General features: G+C 41.2%; 1 protein-coding gene across 1 annotated transcript in view; it reads right to left on the bottom strand.

The window, feature by feature from the left end:
- Window positions 1-20,233, bottom strand: part of ndst3 (N-deacetylase/N-sulfotransferase (heparan glucosaminyl) 3) — a 310,454-nt gene that overhangs the window by 7,540 nt on the left and 282,681 nt on the right. Inside the window, exons 17-19 of the mRNA XM_062027384.1 lie at window positions 16,500-16,674; window positions 10,703-10,873; window positions 10,101-10,210 (exon numbers count right to left, since the gene is read on the bottom strand). Coding sequence (XP_061883368.1) covers window positions 10,101-10,210; window positions 10,703-10,873; window positions 16,500-16,674 — 456 coding nt within the window. The remainder of the gene's footprint in view (window positions 1-10,100; window positions 10,211-10,702; window positions 10,874-16,499; window positions 16,675-20,233) is intronic.

The raw sequence follows: 20,233 nt of genomic DNA on the forward strand, positions 1-20,233 counted from the left end.
AAGTCCGTCCGTATGTTAAATTCTCAGGTTAAAGTCCTTATGAATAATACGATAAAGTTCTTGGTTAAAGTCCGTTCATATGTTAAATTCTCAGGTTAAAGTCCTTATGAATAATACGATAAAGTTCTAGGTTAAAGTCCGTTCGTATGTTGAATTCTCAGGTTAAAGTCCTTATGAATAATACGATAAAGATTACTGTGACGGGCTGCTTCACTGACGAGTAAGCAAATAGTCGGGTGTGGCTTGCCCTGGGGATTTGGTCACCCCTAAGAGAGTTCTAGGTTAAAGTCCTTATGAATAATACGATAAAGTTCTTGGTTAAAGTCTGTTCGTATGTTAAATTCTCAGGTTAAAGTCCTTATGAATAATAAGATAAAGTTGTTGGTTAAAGTCCGTTCGTATGTTGAATTCTCAGGTTAAAGTCCTTATGAATAATATGATAATGTTGTTGGTTAAAGTCTGTTCGTATGTTAAATTCTCAGGTTAAAGTCCTTATGAATAATACGATAAAATTCTAGGTTAAAGTCTGTTCGTATGTTAAATTCTCAGGTTAAAGTCCTTATGAATAATACGATAAAGATTACCGTGACGGGCTGCTTCACTGACGAGTAAGCAAATAGTCGGGTGTGGCTCGCCCTGGGGATTTGGTCACCCCTAAGAGGGTTCTAGTTTCAAGTCCTTATGAATGATACGATAAATACATTCTCGGGTTACGGATGGGGCATGAGAGACACAATGACCACAGGGTTTGACAAGAACAAGTGTGATGACGGTTGGGGGAAAATGTGATGAATCATTACTGTTTAATGATCAATTGAATGTACTGTTGTCGACAATAAAATAAGCAGGTAGAGTTTAAAAAGAAAAAAAGAAAAAAAAAAGAGAACGTTCCTTGAAAGGGTTAAGAGGGAGTTTACAACACTCGTAAAGTCGTGAACTCAAACGTTTGGTAAATTAAGAAAAGTAACTGGAAGTCTAATGGTAAAGTGAAACGCAGAGAGAGAGCTTTTGTGCTGCTTGATTGCTTGTGTGTGTGTGTGTGCTGCTGGTTACGCGTGCGTGTGTGTGTGTGTGTGCTGTTGGTGAAAATGGAACACGAAGGGAGAGAAAAAAGGAGCAGGGAGAAAGTTGGTGCTTGAGAATTTAAGAGTTTGGCGTATGATAAAAGTAAGCGGGGATTACGTGGAAAAAAGAAATGCAGCGAAATAACTGATAATTATTGAGACGACAATGAAAAAATGGATTGACTGGTCTTTCGCCTATCGCACACGCGTCAAATTATTTAAACGACCCGCCCGGACTTTGACGTGGCCACCGCCCCCTACTCCAGTGACAAGCGAAGGAGGTACTCACACGCCCCCTCTAAGATTGACTCCACCTCCGAAACTTGAAATGACTCAAATTATTAACCCCTTCTTTTGCACGTCTGACCATTTTCCTCCGGCAGACATTTTTGACACATGACACTAACATAAGGGGCCTACTTCAATATAAGTATTTTGCCATCGCATACATGCAAGCCATTGTTGACCTTGCTTTCCCACCTGTACCTCAGGGAGGGAGACTTTGGCTAAACACATGGCAGGGACACGCAGAATTGGACTAAGCAGGATGGGGATGATAAGGCTAATGACAGAGCAACAAGGAAACTACTACTTAATTTACAGATCACTGAAGATAAAAAGTTAAAATAACTTATTAGTCAAAGATCAGCTAGGGTATATTCAGCAGTGGGTAACCTTGCTTCTGAGTTCCAACAGGTGGAGGAAAGAATTCTCAACAGATGTGCGACCAGACGGTTGGACTCGGGTGGTGGACGACACGGTACTTCAAGGCCAGTCCGGGGTGGAAACTGTTACATTTGTGACCTGCCGGGTTACTGGCAACGTGAATGTCCTAACTCCTCTGAACGAGACAGGTCCCGGTTTGCCATCAAACGAACATCATACAGGCGTGGCAAAGGACGCCCACCGCAGGAACCCCAGCAGGAAATACAGACTGGCCCCCTGCTGGACATGAGTGTCAACGGACAATGTTATCAGTTTGTGATTGACACTGGTGCCACCCACTCGATTCTGAATGCAGAGGTACCAAAGAAACTGTGTGCTTCCTCTTTAAAGGTCGAAGGCCTCGCTGGGGTCACAAGAAGGTTACCTGTCACCAAACCACTTCCGGTTAAGATTGCTGGACACACACTGCAGCACCCCTTCGTGGTTGACCTGCACACACCTTGCCTAATTGGTAATAACCTCCTTTACAGACTGTACCCTGACATTCAATATCGCACAGAAGAAACCTTACTGGTGTTACCTGACGGCTCAACCACCAAGCTGCGACACCACTACCAAGGCTCCTCCATGAGCTCATACCACAGCCTGAAACAACAGAAATGGCTGACATCTACTGAGTACCCCAACTCCTGCTCCAACTGCTCTATCAGTGAAAACCCTGGCTGACTGAGATGCTTCCGTGTGTATCGCAACCTGACTCGCCTCATGTTATGATCACCAGTTAAACACTCATACCAGGAGACCTTTGACCCTTTTATATTTATATATGTTGGAACTCAAGGTGTGGCTGCTCATGTTGACCTATCTTTGCAATAACTAGCATGGTATAAGATGGACACAATTGCTGTCCCACATTGTTCGCTTGCTCTCTGTCTCGCCTACAAAACCAAAGAACTTAGGTCCAATGATAAGACACGGCGTAGCTGCCACACATTGCACCGACACCCAAATACCACATTTTCAATTGTTTAAGTTGTCTGTTAAACACATAGCTATGGGCTGCAAGTTAGACACCCCGGCTGTAGGCTACGAGGAGCTAGCAGCTACACAACAGCTGAGCTATAACGACACATTACACATTTAAGCATATCAAATAATTATAGTTGCTCATTACATACACAAAGTTGCCATGGCAGAAGTCTGATAGAAATTTTTCAGTAACAAACGTGTCCGCATCATTCGACTTTCTACAACATGAGCTTGACTTAATGAATTATTGGGGCCACCAGGTGTGGTAAAATTTCTAATTACTTTTGCTAAAGCATCCGCCATAAGGTTAGTGTTTTTCTAGTATTTATGTCATAAATATAAGCATATTTTGAAGCTTTCACCATATTGAATAAGTTACATAAAATTTAGGGTTTAGTTTAGTTGAGTTATTTGTGATATCGCTAAGGGGTCCCCTACCCTAACACCCCCCAATGGACCACAAAGGCTAAAGAGACTTTCATTGACCTCAAACATGACCTGTCCTCCGCTACTTGACTATTAGCTGACCTTTTTCTTAGATGTTTCTGAAAGTGATAGTATTACTAACACAGTCCCTTTTTCAGAAACAGAAGGGGATGACTGAGTGTGGATACAGACTCCTTGGAACAAAATCGACAATAATCAGACTCTGACACATTCCATAGTTTTCACATTTTTCCCGTGGGTAAGAAGTTATAACTAAATTTTCATTTGAAAATAACGATTTTGCACATCGATAGTAGTTTAGTAGATCAAATTTGTAATATGGAGGAGGTGAGGGTGAACCATGTATAGTCTTTGATTTCACTGATATGATCAATCCGGTACAAGGGAAAAGGTACTTGCTGACTTGTGTTGACAATTACAGTGGTTGGCCGGAAGCAACCCCAACCTCAAAAGAGGATGCAATATCAGTAATTAAATGACTTGTGAATGACTAATACCCCAACATGGTTTCCCCAAAAAGATTAGGTCAGACAACGGCACCCATTTTAAAAATACTCACTTAGCCTTGGTCAAAAAGACTCTCGGACTAGAACAAAGGTTTGGGATACCATCCTCAGTCCCAAGGTAAGGTTGAAAGGATGGACCAGAACATCAAAAACTAATTGGCTAAAATCTGTGCACAGACCAAATTGAATTGGATTGACATGTTGCAATTAGCGTTAATGATAATTCGAAGGTCCATGAATAAAACTGTTTTAGCTTCCTTTGAGTTTTTCACCCTATGAGCTGCATACAGATCAGCCCTTCCCAGGACCAGCAGCCCCCCATGGAAGGAGGAATCAGCGTAAAACCAAAATGGTATTTTACACAAAAAATGCAGAATTTGTGTGCCAGTTCTTCTGTACAGATTCGAGGATGACAGCCCGCCACTCCAGATTCCCTTCTGCCCGCTGAGAGGGTCAAGATCAAGGTAATCAAACGCAAGTGGACGGAGCCCAGATGGACTGGTCCCTTCAAGGTCGTGGAACGGACGTCCCACGCCCTTCGACTAGCTGGTAAAGGGGACACCTGGTACCACCTCTCCTCATCTGCCCCACTCGACCACGACGCTGAGAGAGACCTCCGTGTAGATCTTCCAGATTTTCTACCTATATTACTCTTTTCAACTTCTATATTGTATATCCTTATTTCAGACCAATCCATATGCTAAATGTTTCTTACTTTTTCTTGCTTGTTTTCAGCATAACTATTTGTGTCGTTACTTTAAGTGAAAAGTTTGATGTTTATCCCCGTTTTGTTACCTAAATTACTCTGATATTGATAGACGAAAGGCAGGATGTTACACCCGGTAGTATTCCCTGACGGACTGGTGCTTGGGCTTGTTCTACTGTCTTTGTGTCTCAGTTCTTCCTTCCCGACGACAGTGACTGACAAGTGTCTTAGAACAAATGGCGGACTTTAAATAGACTGGGTCAAAGGGGATAGCAAGACTTATTTTTTTGACCTGTGCAGTGTGATTAATTACGGGGGACACAATAGCTATTACCATGGTAATAACCTCTATCTTTGTTACGACTCAACCCTGAACCATTGGTGTCGGATGCAGACAACATACTCAGGTAAGTGGTGCTCATCGTCCCTTTTATGTTGTTTTGGGGGATGACCTGACTGATACAGACTCTAAAGGAATTATTAAAATTAATGTCCTCGAGAGGGTGTTAACTACCTCTACACCCTCTGTAGCACCTAAAGTACCACCCCACCTCGGTGGTGTTTCAAAGGCTCTCACATCTGTGTGTGCTAATGACATCACCACCGAAGACCTGGTAACTTTGACCTTAGTAGCGGGTACAGATAAACCCGTGGCTCAGGTGGATGCCAAAACCTGGGTGACCGTGTTGCTTGTTCCGCTGGACGTCCATTTCCCCACACTTATCCCGCCCCTTTTAAGTTGACTGACATAAATGGCTCGGTTCAGAGGGCCTTAGAGGGCCTCCAGGCCCTGTCTAAGGAACTTACTGAAGTTTCAGGGGTCTCTGACCCCTCCAAAGATTGGCTCCAAAGCACATTTGGCAGGTGGACTGACCTAATTAAGTCTGTCCTGGTCTCAATTGGAGTTTTTTGGCCATCATAGCCTCATGCGGTTGCTTTATCGCTCCTTGTGCTAAGTCTCTATGCACCCGCATCATTGTTAGAGCTGTAGAAGGTCAACCCCACCCTGTTTCTGGGTTCGTTATGTCTTTGAAGGGGGTCAAGCAAAATTGAGACTTTCGAGAATTGTTGGTTTCCTTCCCTCACCATGACGACATTGACGTGGACTCCCTCCATCTATCTCCCATGTACAGTAACTATGCAGTTGTTTTATTGCTAGCTTGCTCAACAACAAAAAAAACAGCACCTACTTTAATGTGGGGCGTGCTTTATAAGTGTTGTACTAGTGATAAAGATCTTTTTAGAAGATCTTGAAGGGGGATTGACGGAAGAAGATTTTTTTCATATATCCATATTTAAGTGTTACTACTTTATTTTCATAGTCATATTACAAAACAGCTAGTGTTCTTCCAATTGTGCTCTTTTGGTCTGCAAGTACTATGTGTCGGCCTTGATAGTGGGAGTAGCCATAACTTCTTTCCCTTATCTATTCCTGTGTCCAGCTGAGGGGAAGAATGGGCATGTGTTTTGGGCTGCCGGGAGAGACAACGAGGGTGGGAGTGAGAAACACATTATAGAAGACAACACTTCGGTAAATTAGATTAGATCGATCTTAGCTGCGCTAGTGAACGCTTCTGTACTGGATTGGTCTCACGTTTGTTTTCAAAGCTTTGAGAATAAACCACAAAATACCCATTCTGTCTGGTGTTCCATTTGAGCTCAGTATGTGTCATAAAAAGAACTTGGGAGTGACCAGAAACTTAAATTCCCTGGAGGAACATCTGGTCGAACGCAACAATTTGGGGGCTCATCCGGGATGACACGCTGATGATTGACGACTTCTTGCAATCTTCTGGACAGACTCACTTGGCCAACATAATTTAAGGTAAGCAGAGCCTTTTTATAAAATCTGCTTTAGGAGTCTGCCCAGAAGTCTGTAAGTCAAACACTGTTTTGTACTCCAGACACAGAGTGGTGATTTTGATAGATTGGTTGCATTTTTGCCTTGTCCGCCATTACATGTGATGGTCGGCTCAGGTCATTGTGTCTTGAATCTTTCATCTGCGCCTAAAAGAGTAACAGGTTAAAGTCCGTCCGTATTTTAAAATCTCAGGTTAAAGTCCTTATGAATAATACCATAAAGTTCTTGGTTAAAGTCCGTTCATATGTTAAATTCTCAGGTTAAAGTCCTTATGAATAATACGATAAAGTTCTAGGTTAAAGTCCGTTCGTATGTTGAATTCTCAGGTTAAAGTCCTTATGAATAATACGATAAAGATTACTGTGACGGGCTGCTTCACTGACGAGTAAGCAAATAGTCGGGTGTGGCTTGCCCTGGGGATTTGGTCACCCCTAAGAGAGTTCTAGGTTAAAGTCCTTATGAATAATACGATAAAGTTCTTGGTTAAAGTCCGTTCGTATGTTAAATTCTCAGGTATATATATATATATATATATATATATATATATATATATATATATATATATATATATATATATATATATATATATATATATATATATATATATATATATATATATATATATATATATATATATATATATATATATATATATATATATATATATATATATACGCACATTTGATTATTTTAACTAATTCTCCAAAAATCAGGAATTGATATACAATCGAATAAATAAAAGTGAATCCATTTTTTGAGCACCCTTCTAGCCTGTCTTCAAAACTTTAATATGATCTCTGCATGCAAAAATAATAATAATGATAAAAAATAAATATCTTATCTAAATGTATTATTAAGTTCATCAACATTTACTGTTGCAAGCGGCCCTCTGAGGGCACCCATAATTGTGATAACATCAAATGGAAAAAAGAAAGATGAATTTGAAGGCAGGTGCAGTGGAAGTATACACACCTGCTGAAAGTATTACTGAGAGCATTTCAACCACTGTGCCGCGGCACGCTAGTGTGCAGTGGAAGTATACACACCTGCTGAGAGTATTACTGAGAGTATTACTGAGAGTATTACTAGTGAAGATCAACAATTTGATATTTCTATTTCTGCTGCAAATAAAGAGGTGCAAATAGTCATATTAGTATTGAAGACACTTTTTGGCTTCATGAGGCTGTGAGTGAAAGGCAGTTATTATTATCAGTATGCATCATTTTCTTCCTTTCTCTCCAGTGACAAGACAGGAGGATGAAATAAAAAGTCCTTGTTGTGTGACGAGCTGTCAGACTGCTGCCATGTCACAGCAGCAAGACAAAAACAAGGAAGACAATGTGTGTATATTACACACACATTACACACACATTACACACACATCACACACACATTACACACACTATTTCCTGTGCAGCCATGACGTCTGGAAACAACTCTTTACCAACTTCCACTGGAATTACTGCATACTAACTCATCCATGACAACTCTTTACCAACTTTCACTGGAATTAGTGCATACTAACTCATCCATGACAACTCTTTACCAACTTCCACTGGAATTACTGCATACTAACTCATCAATGACAACTCTTTACCAACTTCCACTGGAATTACTGCATACTAACTCATCAATGACAACTCTTTACCAACTTTCACTGGAATTAGTGCATACTAACTCATCCATGACAACTCTTTACCAACTTCCACTGGAATTACTGCATACTAACTCATCAATGACAACTCTTTACCAACTTTCACTGGAATTACTGCATACTAACTCATCCATGACAACTCTTTACCAACTTCCACTGGAATTACTGCATACTAACTCTTCAATGACAATTCTTTACCAACTTTCACTGGAATTACTGCATACTAACTTATCCATGACAACTCTTTACCAACTTCCACTGGAATTACTGCATACTAACTCATCAATGACAACTCTTTACCAACTTCCACTGGAATTACTGCATACTAACTCAACAATGACAACTCTTTACCAATTTTCACTGGAATTAGTGCATTGTAACTCATCAATGACAACTATTTACCAACCCCCCACTGGAATTAGTGCATACTAACTCATCAATGACAACTATTTACCAACTTCCACTGGAATTACTGCATACTAACTCATCAATGACAACTCTTTACCAACTTTCACTGGAATTACTGCATACTAACTCATCAATGACAACTCTTTACCAACTTCCACTGGAATTACTGCATACTAACTCATCCATGACAACTCTTTACCAACTTCCACTGGAATTAATGCATACTAACTCATCAATGACAACTCTTTACCAACTTCCACTGGAATTACTGCATACTAACTCATCAATGACAACTCTTTACCAACTGTCACTGGAATTACTGCATACTAACTCATCAATGACAACTCTTTACCAACTTCCACTGGAATTACTGCATACTAACTCATCAATGACAACTCTTTACCAACTTCCACTGGAATTAGTGCATACTAACTCATCAATGACAACTCTTTACCAACTTCCACTGGAATTAGTGCATACTAACTCATCAATGACAACTATTTACCAACTTCCACTGGAATTACTGCATACTAACTCATCAATGACAACTCTTTACCAACTTTCACTGGAATTACTGCATACTAACTCATCAATGACAACTCTTTACCAACTTCCACTGGAATTAGTGCATACTAACTCATCAATGACAACTATTTACCAACTTCCACTGGAATTACTGCATACTAACTCATCAATGACAACTCTTTACCAACTTTCACTGGAATTACTGCATACTAACTCATCAATGACAACTCTTTACCAACTGTCACTGGAATTACTGCATACTAACTCATCAATGACAACTCTTTACCAACTTTCACTGGAATTACTGCATACTAACTCATCAATGACAACTCTTTACCAACTGTCACTGGAATTACTGCATACTAACTCATCAATGACAACTCTTTACCAACTTCCACTGGAATTACTGCATACTAACTCATCAATGACAACTCTTTACCAACTTTCACTGGAATTACTGCATACTAACTCATCAATGACAACTCTTTACCAACTGTCACTGGAATTACTGCATACTAACTCATCAATGACAACTCTTTACCAACTTTCACTGGAATTACTGCATACTAACTCATCAATGACAACTCTTTACCAACTTCCACTGGAATTACTGCATACTAACTCATCAATGACAACTCTTTACCAACTTTCACTGGAATTACTGCATACTAACTCATCAATGACAACTCTTTACCAACTGTCACTGGAATTACTGCATACTAACTCATCAATGACAATGTTCTTGCGTACAATGTTTTGTGGATTTGAAAGTACAACAATTTTTTGTAAATCTTAATACATGAGGCCCCTGGTCCTACTTAACTTGTTTTCCCACAATGTTGAGGAAAAGAGCGAGTGGCGAGAAGAAGATGCCTTACGTCAGTGGTTCTCAAGTGGGGGTACGTGTACCCCTGGGGGTAATTGAAGGTATGCCAATGGGTACGTGAGATTTGTTTTTAATATTCTAAAAAGAGCAACAATTCAAAAATCCTTTATAAATATAAATAACAACCTATGTTTTTTCCAAATAGTTCAAGAAAGACCACAACAAATGAGCAATATTTTGCACTGTTATATTTTAATTAATCAGAAACTGATGACATAGTGCTGTATTTGACTTCTTTATCTCTTTTTTCCAACCAAAAATGCTTTGCTCTGATTAGGGGGTACTTGAATTAAAACAAAATTCACAGAGGGTACATCACTGAAAAAAGGTTGAGAACCACTGCCTTACGTGAGTGCCTGCGAATAGTTGAAATGAGGCGTGACTCCCAGAAACTTCTGGACTTCATCCATGACAGCGGCAGGGTCGGCTCTCAGCTGATGGCCGTCTATGATCATCACCTGCGTGCATGAATACATGATCATCACCTGCGTGCATGAATACATGATCATCATCTGCGTGCATGAATACATGATCATCATCTGCGTGCATGAATACATGATCATCACCTGCGTGCATGAATACATGATCATCATCTGCGTGCATGAATACATGATCATCACCTGCGTGCATGAATACATGATCATCACCTGCGTGCATGAATACATGATCATCACCTGCGTGCATGAATACATGATCATCACCTGCGTGCATGAATACATGATCATCACCTGCGTGCATGAATACATGATCATCACCTGCGTGCATGAATACATGATCATCACCTGCGTGCATGAATACATGATCATCACCTGCGTGCATGAATACATGATCATCACCTGCGTGCATGAATACATGATCATCATCCGCGTGCATGAATACATGATCATCACCTGCGTGCATGAATAGGTCAGCAGCTTGCAGATGGAACTATGTAGCGGCTAACGCTCTACCTGGTTAGCGGGGTAGTGTGCGAGCCACCTGTCCAGGTGCGTGGCGTACAGGCCGGGCATCAAACAGCGGTTCTGCAGGGAACGCAGCTCGGCCGGAACGCCGGCTTTGGCGCTGATGACATCGTAGAAGGTAAAGCGAAGGGCTGCGTGGTCCTCGTGCGCTCGCTGATGCTGGAGAGACAGAAAAACACATGAACATGTTTTCTTAAACGGATACAACCATAAACAGCAGACACACAACATTAAAACACACAACATTAAAGGTCTACTGAAATGATTTTTTTTCATTGAAACGGGGATAGCAGATCCATTCTATGTGTCATACTTGATCATTTCGCGATATTGCCATATTTTTGCTGAAAGGATTTAGTAGAGAACATCAACGATAAAGTTCGCAACTTTTGCTCGCTGATAAAAAAAAGCCTTGCCTGTAGCGGAAGTAGCGTGACGTCACAGGAGCTAGTATTCCTCACATTTCCCCGTTGTTTACAACGGAGCGAGAGAGATTCGGACCGAGAAAGCGACGATTACCCCATTAATTTGAGCGAGGATGAAAGATTCGTAGATGAGGAACGTGAGAGTGAAGGACTAGAGTGCAGTGCAGGACGTATCTTTTTTCGCTCTGACCGTAACTTAGGTACAAGCTGGCTCATTGGATTCCACACTCTCCTTTTTCTATTGTAGATCACGGATTTGTATTTTAAACCACCTGGGATACTATATCCTCTTGAAAATGAGAGTCGAGCACGCAAAATGGACATTTAAAGTGACTTTTATCTCCAAGACAATACATCGGTGACACACTTAGCTACTGAGCTAACGTGATAGCATCGTTCTCAAATGAAGATAGAAACAAAATAAATAAACCCCTGACTAGAAGGATAGACAGAAGATCAACAATACTATTAAACCATGGACATGTAACTACACGGTTAAAAATTCTCAGCCTGGTAAGGCTTAACTATGCTGTTGCTAACGACGCTAAGGCTAATTTAGCAACTTAGCAACCGGACCTCACAGAACTATGATAAAACATTAGCGCTCCACCTACGCCAGCCAGCCCTCATCTTCCCATCAACAGCCGTGCTCACCTGCGTTCCAGCGATCGACGGCACGACAAAGGACTTCATCTGTGGGTTTGGCGGCAAGCATCAGCTAGGCGTCTTCTATCAGGGTAAGTAGTCCTTGTTGTGTTGCTGTAAGTATTGTACTTAGCCGCTAAGACACCGATCCATCCCACCTACAACGTTCTTCTTTGCAGCCAAATATGTATTAACATCACACATGGGACCCCTTAGTGTCATGTCTGTGATTATGTTTTGTTTTAGTCATGTTCGGATTTGGTTTTGGACTTTTTGTGCACTTCCTTGTTTGGTTTGGTTTCCATGGTCACCCATTAGTTTTCACCTGTCTTGTCACGCACCTGTTTCACCTTTCGAGTCACGCACCTGTTTTCACTGATCACGTCACTATTTAAATCTGTCTGTTTCTGTTGTTGGTCCTGGCGTCCTCGCACTTTTTCACCACCCTGATTCATGTCATGTTCACAGTTCTTTACCAAGTAAGTTTTTGTTTATTATTGCCACAGTTTGTGTTTTTGTTTTATTGTTCATCGTTTTTGCCATTGTGCAAGTTTTGTTTTCATAGTCAAGTTGTTACCTCCGCTGTGAGCGCCTTTTGTTTGCTTCCTTTTTTTGTACTTTATTAGTGTCAAAATAAATCATGTATGCAAACTCGCGCCAACTTTCCGTTGCCTTCTGGAGAAACAAGACCCAAGAACCCAGTCGTGACACTTAGTAAGTATGCATTGTTTTAGTTATATTGGAAAACTTACAAACGTTGCTCGGAGTGATGAATGAAGAATCCATACGAGTAGAAACGCGATGGACGGCTAGAATACGGAATGAGATATACTTCCTGTTCAAAGCACAAAAAATGGCCCCACAGCACAAACAACAACACACATTTTCAGTGTCTTTGTCCGTGTTAAATGAGAACTGTTTGTTGAATACAAAACATTTTTGCGGTTAGCCTATTCGCTAATGCTAACGACACTAGCCTGATTACATTACGACAACATGTACAAATATGCATGAAAACACTCTTACTGACATCACACATTGTACACTTTGAATTGTTTTAGTTGTAAGTCTTACAAATGTTGCTTGGAGTGATACATGAAGAATGTTTTCGAGCTGAAACGCTACGGACAGTTATACTTCCGGTGCAAGGCACAAAGCAGGAAGTACATTCGCAGCAACTGCAGTGAGAAATGTCAACACCCCACCATAGGACCAAGGAAAGTTGTGGAGTCACGACAGTGTGACGTGTTGTGTGGTTGCATCTGTTAGAGAATCTTTTCCCGTCTTTGACTGGTAGAAATGTCTGCTTCTTCTCCAAGAAGATAAACACAATGAACTCATTTTTAGCTTTCTATCTCTTTTAGCTTTCTATCTCTTTTAGCTTGCCCAGATAGAGGCACCAGGAACGAGATAGAGGCACCAGGAACAAGATAGAGGCACCAGGAACGAGATAGAGGCACCAGGAACGAGATAGAGGCACCAGGAACAAGATAGAGGCACCAGGAACAAGATAGAGGCACCAGATAGAGGCACCAGGAACAAGATAGAGGCACAAGGAACGAGATAGAGGCACCAGGAACGAGATAGAGGCACCAGGAACAACATAGAGGCACCAGGAACGAGATAGAGGCACCGGGAACGAGATAGAGGCACCAGGAACAACATAGAGGCACCAGATAGAGGCACCAGGAACAAGATAGAGGCACCAGGAACAACATAGAGGCACCAGGAACGAGATAGAGGCACCAGGAACAAGATAGAGGCACCAGGAACAACATAGAGGCACCAGATAGAGGCACCAGGAACAAGATAGAGGCACCAGGAACAAGATAGAGGCACCAGGAACAACATAGAGGCACCAGGAACGAGATAGAGGCACCAGGAACGAGATAGAGGCACCAGGAACAACATAGAGGCCCCAGGAACGAGATAGAGGCACCAGGAACGAGATAGAGGCACCAGGAACAACATAGAGGCACCAGGAACGAGATAGAGGCACCAGGAACGAGATAGAGGCACCAGGAACAACATAGAGGCACCAGGAACGAGATAGAGGCACCAGGAACGACATAGAGGCACCAGGAACGAGATAGAGGGCCCAGGAACGAGATAGAGGCACCAGGAACAACATAGAGGCACCAGGAACGAGATAGAGGCACCAGGAACGAGACCATGGGCGAGTCCAAGGAGTTCGATTTTGGTTTGGATCCCTGCTAAGGTGGTGCCGCAAGTTGGACAAAAGCATGTGAAAATTGGTCCAAGCAACTTTAGTTCCCCAGCGCCATATTGCTACTGTTTGTCCTTCCTCTAAATGAACAATCTTCTAGACTTTATTCACAGCGCCTTAGATGTCCATTGAAAAGAGGCTGTTGCGTGGTTCCTAATGTAGTGGCCATGTGTGTGTTGCTAAGTACCTGGTACCAGCTGTAGGCCATGTGTGTGTTGCTAAGTACCTGGTACCAGCTGTAGGCCATGTGTGTGTTGCTAAGTACCTGGTACCAGCTGTAGGCCATGTGTGTGTTGCTAAGTACCTGGTACCAGCTGTAGGCCGTGTGTGTGTTGCTAAGTACCTGGTACCAGCTGTAGGCCATGTGTGTGTTGCTAAGTACCTGGTACCAGCTGTAGGCCATGTGTGTGTTGCTAAGTACCTGGTACCAGCTGTAGGCCATGTGTGTGTTGCTAAGTACCTGGTACCAGCTGTAGGCCATGTGTGTGTTGCTAAGTACCTGGTACCAGCTGTAGGCCATGTGTGTGTTGCTAAGTACCTGGTACCAGCTGTAGGCCAAGTGTGTGTTGCTAAGTACCTGGTACCAGCTGTAGGCCATGTGTGTGTTGCTAAGTACCTGGTACCAGCTGTAGGCCAAGTGTGTGTTGCTAAGTACCTGGTACCAGCTGTAGGCCATGTGTGTGTTGCTAAGTACCTGGTACCAGCTGTAGGCCAAGTGTGTGTTGCTAAGTACCTGGTACCAGCTGTAGGCCATGTGTGTGTTGCTAAGTACCTGGTACCAGCTGTAGGCCATGTGTGTGTTGCTAAGTACCTGGTACCAGCTGTAGGCCATGTGTGTGTTGCTAAGTACCTGGTACCAGCTGTAGGCCAAGTGTGTGTTGCTAAGTACCTGGTACCAGCTGTAGGCCAAGTGTGTGTTGCTAAGTACCTGGTACCAGCTGTAGGCCAAGTGTGTGTTGCTAAGTACCTGGTACCAGCTGTAGGCCAAGTGTGTGTTGCTAAGTACCTGGTACCAGCTGTAGGCCATGTGTGTGTTGCTAAGTACCTGGTACCAGCTGTAGGCCAAGTGTGTGTTGCTAAGTACCTGGTACCAGCTGTAGGCCAAGTGTGTGTTGCTAAGTACCTGGTACCAGCTGTAGGCCAAGTGTGTGTTGCTAAGTACCTGGTACCAGCTGTAGGCCATGTGTGTGTTGCTAAGTACCTGGTACCAGCTGTAGGCCATGTGTGTGTTGCTAAGTACCTGGTACCAGCTGTAGGCCATGTGTGTGTTGCTAAGTACCTGGTACCAGCTGTAGGCCATGTGTGTGTTGCTAAGTACCTGGTACCAGCTGTAGGCCATGTGTGTGTTGCTAAGTACCTGGTACCAGCTGTAGGCCAAGTGTGTGTTGCTAAGTACCTGGTACCAGCTGTAGGCCAAGTGTGTGTTGCTAAGTACCTGGTACCAGCTGTAGGCCAAGTGTGTGTTGCTAAGTACCTGGTACCAGCTGTAGGCCAAGTGTGTGTTGCTAAGTACCTGGTACCAGCTGTAGGCCATGTGTGTGTTGCTAAGTACCTGGTACCAGCTGTAGGCCAAGTGTGTGTTGCTAAGTACCTGGTACCAGCTGTAGGCCGTGTGTGTGTTGCTAAGTACCTGGTACCAGCTGTAGGCCGTGTGTGTGTTGCTAAGTACCTGGTACCAGCTGTAGGCCATGTGTGTGTTGCTAAGTACCTGGTACCAGCTGTAGGCCAAGTGTGTGTTGCTAAGTACCTGGTACCAGCTGTAGGCCATGTGTGTGTTGCTAAGTACCTGGTACCAGCTGTAGGCCATGTGTGTGTTGCTAAGTACCTGGTACCAGCTGTAGGCCAAGTGTGTGTTGCTAAGTACCTGGTACCAGCTGTAGGCCGTGTGTGTGTTGCTAAGTACCTGGTACCAGCTGTAGGCCGTGTGTGTGTTGCTAAGTACCTGGTACCAGCTGTAGGCCATGTGTGTGTTGCTAAGTACCTGGTACCAGCTGTAGGCCATGTGTGTGTTGCTAAGTACCTGGTACCAGCTGTAGGCCATGTGTGTGTTGCTAAGTACCTGGTACCAGCTGTAGGCCAAGTGTGTGTTGCTAAGTACCTGGTACCAGCTGTAGGCCGTGTGTGTGTTGCTAAGTACCTGGTACCAGCTGTAGGCCGTGTGTGTGTTGCTAAGTACCTGGTACCAGCTGTAGGCCATGTGTGTGTTGCTAAGTACCTGGTACCAGCTGTAGGCCATGTGTGTGTTGCTAAGTACCTGGTACCAGCTGTAGGCCATGTGTGTGTTGCTAAGTACCTGGTACCAGCTGTAGGCCAAGTGTGTGTTGCTAAGTACCTGGTACCAGCTGTAGGCCAAGTGTGTGTTGCTAAGTACCTGGTACCAGCTGTAGGCCAAGTGTGTGTTGCTAAGTACCTGGTACCAGCTGTAGGCCATGTGTGTGTTGCTAAGTACCTGGTACCAGCTGTAGGCCAAGTGTGTGTTGCTAAGTACCTGGTACCAGCTGTAGGCTCGATCCGAGGGGTTGATGAGCAAGGTGATGATCTTGGACTTGGGCAGCAGTGCTGCAGAGCGCCGCGGGGACTCCTCGGAGGGGAAGTAGTTGGCACTTTTCTCAAACAGGAAGTCCGTGCTGACGTTGGAGGGCACAGGGAAGAAGTCCATGTACCTAAGCGCCAGGAACACACATTTGTCTTTACTTTGGAACCTCATATTCATAACTGGACACATCTCTGTATGCTCTGGAGTGTTAGTTGCATACATCAACTAGTAGACTGCACAACACAAACAATGTTGTGCTAGCGCTTAGCTGCAAACTGCTAAGTCAGCATCATTGCTGCTGATTGTTAACAACATGCACATTATTGCTGCTGATTGTTAACAACATGCACATTATTGCTGCTGATTGTTAACAACATGCACATTATTGCTGCTGATTGTTAACAACATGCACATTATTGCTGCTGATTGTTAACAACATGCACATTATTGCTGCTGATTGTTAACAACGTGCACATTATTGCTGCTGATTGTTAACAACATGCACATTATTGCTGCTGATTGTTAACAACGTGCACATTATTGCTGCTGATTGTTAACAACATGCACATTATTGCTGTTGATTGTTAACAACATGCACATTATTGCTGCTGATTGTTAACAACATGCACATTATTGCTGCTGATTGTCAACAACATGCACATTATTGCTGCTGATTGTTAACAACATGCACATCATTGCTGCTGATTGTTAACAACATGCACACCATTGCTGCTGATTGTTAACAACATGCACATTATTGCTGCTGATTGTTAACAACATGCACATCATTGCTGCTGATTGTTAACAACATGCACATTATTGCTGCTGATTGTTAACAACATGCACATTATTGCTGCTGATTGTTAACAACATGCACATTATTGCTGCTGATAGTTAACAAAATGCACATTATTGCTGCTGATTGTTAACAACATGCACATTATTGCTGCTGATTGTTAACAACATGCACATTATTGCTGCTGATTGTTAACAACATGCACATTATTGCTGCTGATTGTTAACAACATGCACATTATTGCTGCTGATTGTTAACAACATGCACATTATTGCTGCTGATTGTTAACAACATGCACATTATTGCTGCTGATAGTTAACAAAATGCACATTATTGCTGCTGATTGTTAACAACATGCACATTATTGCTGCTGATTGTTAACAACATGCACATTATTGCTGCTGATTGTTAACAACATGCACATTATTGCTGCTGATTGTTAACAACATGCACATTATTGCTGCTGATTGTTAACAACATGCACATTATTGCTGCTGATTGTTAACAACATGCACATTATTGCTGCTGATTGTTAACAACATGCACATTATTGCTGCTGATTGTTAACAACATGCACATTATTGCTGCTGATAGTTAACAAAATGCACATTATTGCTGCTGATTGTTAACAACATGCACATTATTGCTGCTGATTGTTAACAACATGCACATTATTGCTGCTGATTGTTAACAACATGCACATTATTGCTGCTGATTGTTAACAACATGCACATTATTGCTGCTGATAGTTAACAACATGCACATTATTGCTGCTGATTGTTAACAACATGCACATTATTGCTGCTGATTGTTAACAACATGCACATTATTGCTGCTGATTGTTAACAACATGCACATTATTGCTGCTGATTGTTAACAACATGCACATTATTGCTGCTGATTGTTAACAACATGCACATTATTGCTGCTGATTGTTAACAACATGCACATTATTGCTGCTGATTTTTAACAACATGCACATTATTGCTGCTGATTGTTAACAACAGCTGAGTAACGCAACACACCTTCTAAAGTGCACATGAAGTTGATACATAGCAACTACTGCACCATATTTGGGAAGTGATTATACAACTACACCAGGAGGTTGCCTACAGCCACAGCTGTTAATGCCAGTGGTTCTTTTGATGTGGCGTTTATCGTAAACCTCTTTGGTTCTTTTCTTTTGTAAACCATAGGACACTCTCTTGTTCATTCAATACAGAAGTTAATCACAGCTTTGAATATGGCTAAATCATGATTAATCACAGGTTTTAATGTGGATTAATCACAGGTTTTAATGTGGATTAATCACAGGTTTGAATATGGCTAAATCATGATTAATCACAGGTTTTAATGTGGATTAATTACAGGTTTGTATGTGGATTAATTACTATTAACCACAGGTTTGTATGTGGATTAATTACTATTAATCACAGATTGTATGTGGATTAATTACTATTAATCACACGTTTGTATGTGGATTAATTACTATTAATCACAGGTTTGTATGTGGATTAATTACTATTAATCACAGGTTTGTATGTGGATTAATTACTATTAATCACAGATTGTATGTGGGTTAATTACTATTAATCACAGGTTTGTATGTGGATTAATTACTATTAATCACAGGTTTGTATGTGGATTAATTACTATTAATCACAGGTTTGTATGTGGATTAATTACTATTAATCACAGGTTTGTATGTGGATTAATTATTATTAATCACAGGTTTGTATGTGGATTAATTACTATTAATCACAGGTTTGTATGTGGATTAATTACTATTAATCACAGATTGTATGTGGATTAATTACTATTAATCACAGGTTTGTATGTGGATTAATTACTATTAATCACAGATTGTATGTGGATTAATTACTATTAATCACAGGTTTGTATGTGGATTAATTACTATTAATCACAGGTTTGTATGTGGATTAATTACTATTAATCACAGATTTTATGTGGATTAATTACTATTAATTACAGGTTTGTATGTGGATTAATTACTATCAATAACAGGTTTGTATGTGGATTAATTACTATTAATCACAGATTGTATGTGGATTAATTACTATTAACCACAGGTTTGTATGTGGATTAATTACTATTAATCACAGATTGTATGTGGATTAATTACTATTAATCACAGATTGTATGTGGATTAATTACTATTAATCGCATGTTTGTATGTGGATTAATTACTATTAATCACAGGTTTGTATGTGGATTAATTACTATTATTCACAGATGGTATGTGGGTTAATTACTATTAATCACAGGTTTGTATGTGGATTAATTACTATTAATCACAGGTTTGTATGTGGATTAATTACTATTAATCACAGGTTTGTATGTGGATTAATTAATATTAATCACAGGTTTGTATGTGGATTAATTACTATTAATCACAGATTGTATGTGGATTAATTACTATTAATCACAGGTTTGTATGTGGATTAATTACTATTAATCACAGATTGTATGTGGATTAATTACTATTAATCACAGGTTTGTATGTGGATTAATTACTATTAATCACAGATTGTATGTGGGTTAATTACTATTAATCACAGGTTTGTATGTGGATTAATTACTATTAATCACAGGTTTGTATGTGGATTAATTACTATTAATTACAGGTTTGTATATGGATTAATTACTATTAACCACAGGTTTGTATGTGGATTAATTACTATTAATCACAGATTGTATGTGGATTAATTACTATTAATCACACGTTTGTATGTGGATTAATTACTATTAATCACAGGTTTGTATGTGGATTAATTACTATTAATCACAGATTGTTTGTGGGTTAATTACTATTAATCACAGGTTTGTATGTGGATTAATTACTATTAATCACAGGTTTGTATGTGAATTA

Source organism: Entelurus aequoreus, linkage group LG18 (assembly GCF_033978785.1).
Source record: "Entelurus aequoreus isolate RoL-2023_Sb linkage group LG18, RoL_Eaeq_v1.1, whole genome shotgun sequence".
Lineage (NCBI taxonomy): Eukaryota > Metazoa > Chordata > Actinopteri > Syngnathiformes > Syngnathidae > Entelurus > Entelurus aequoreus.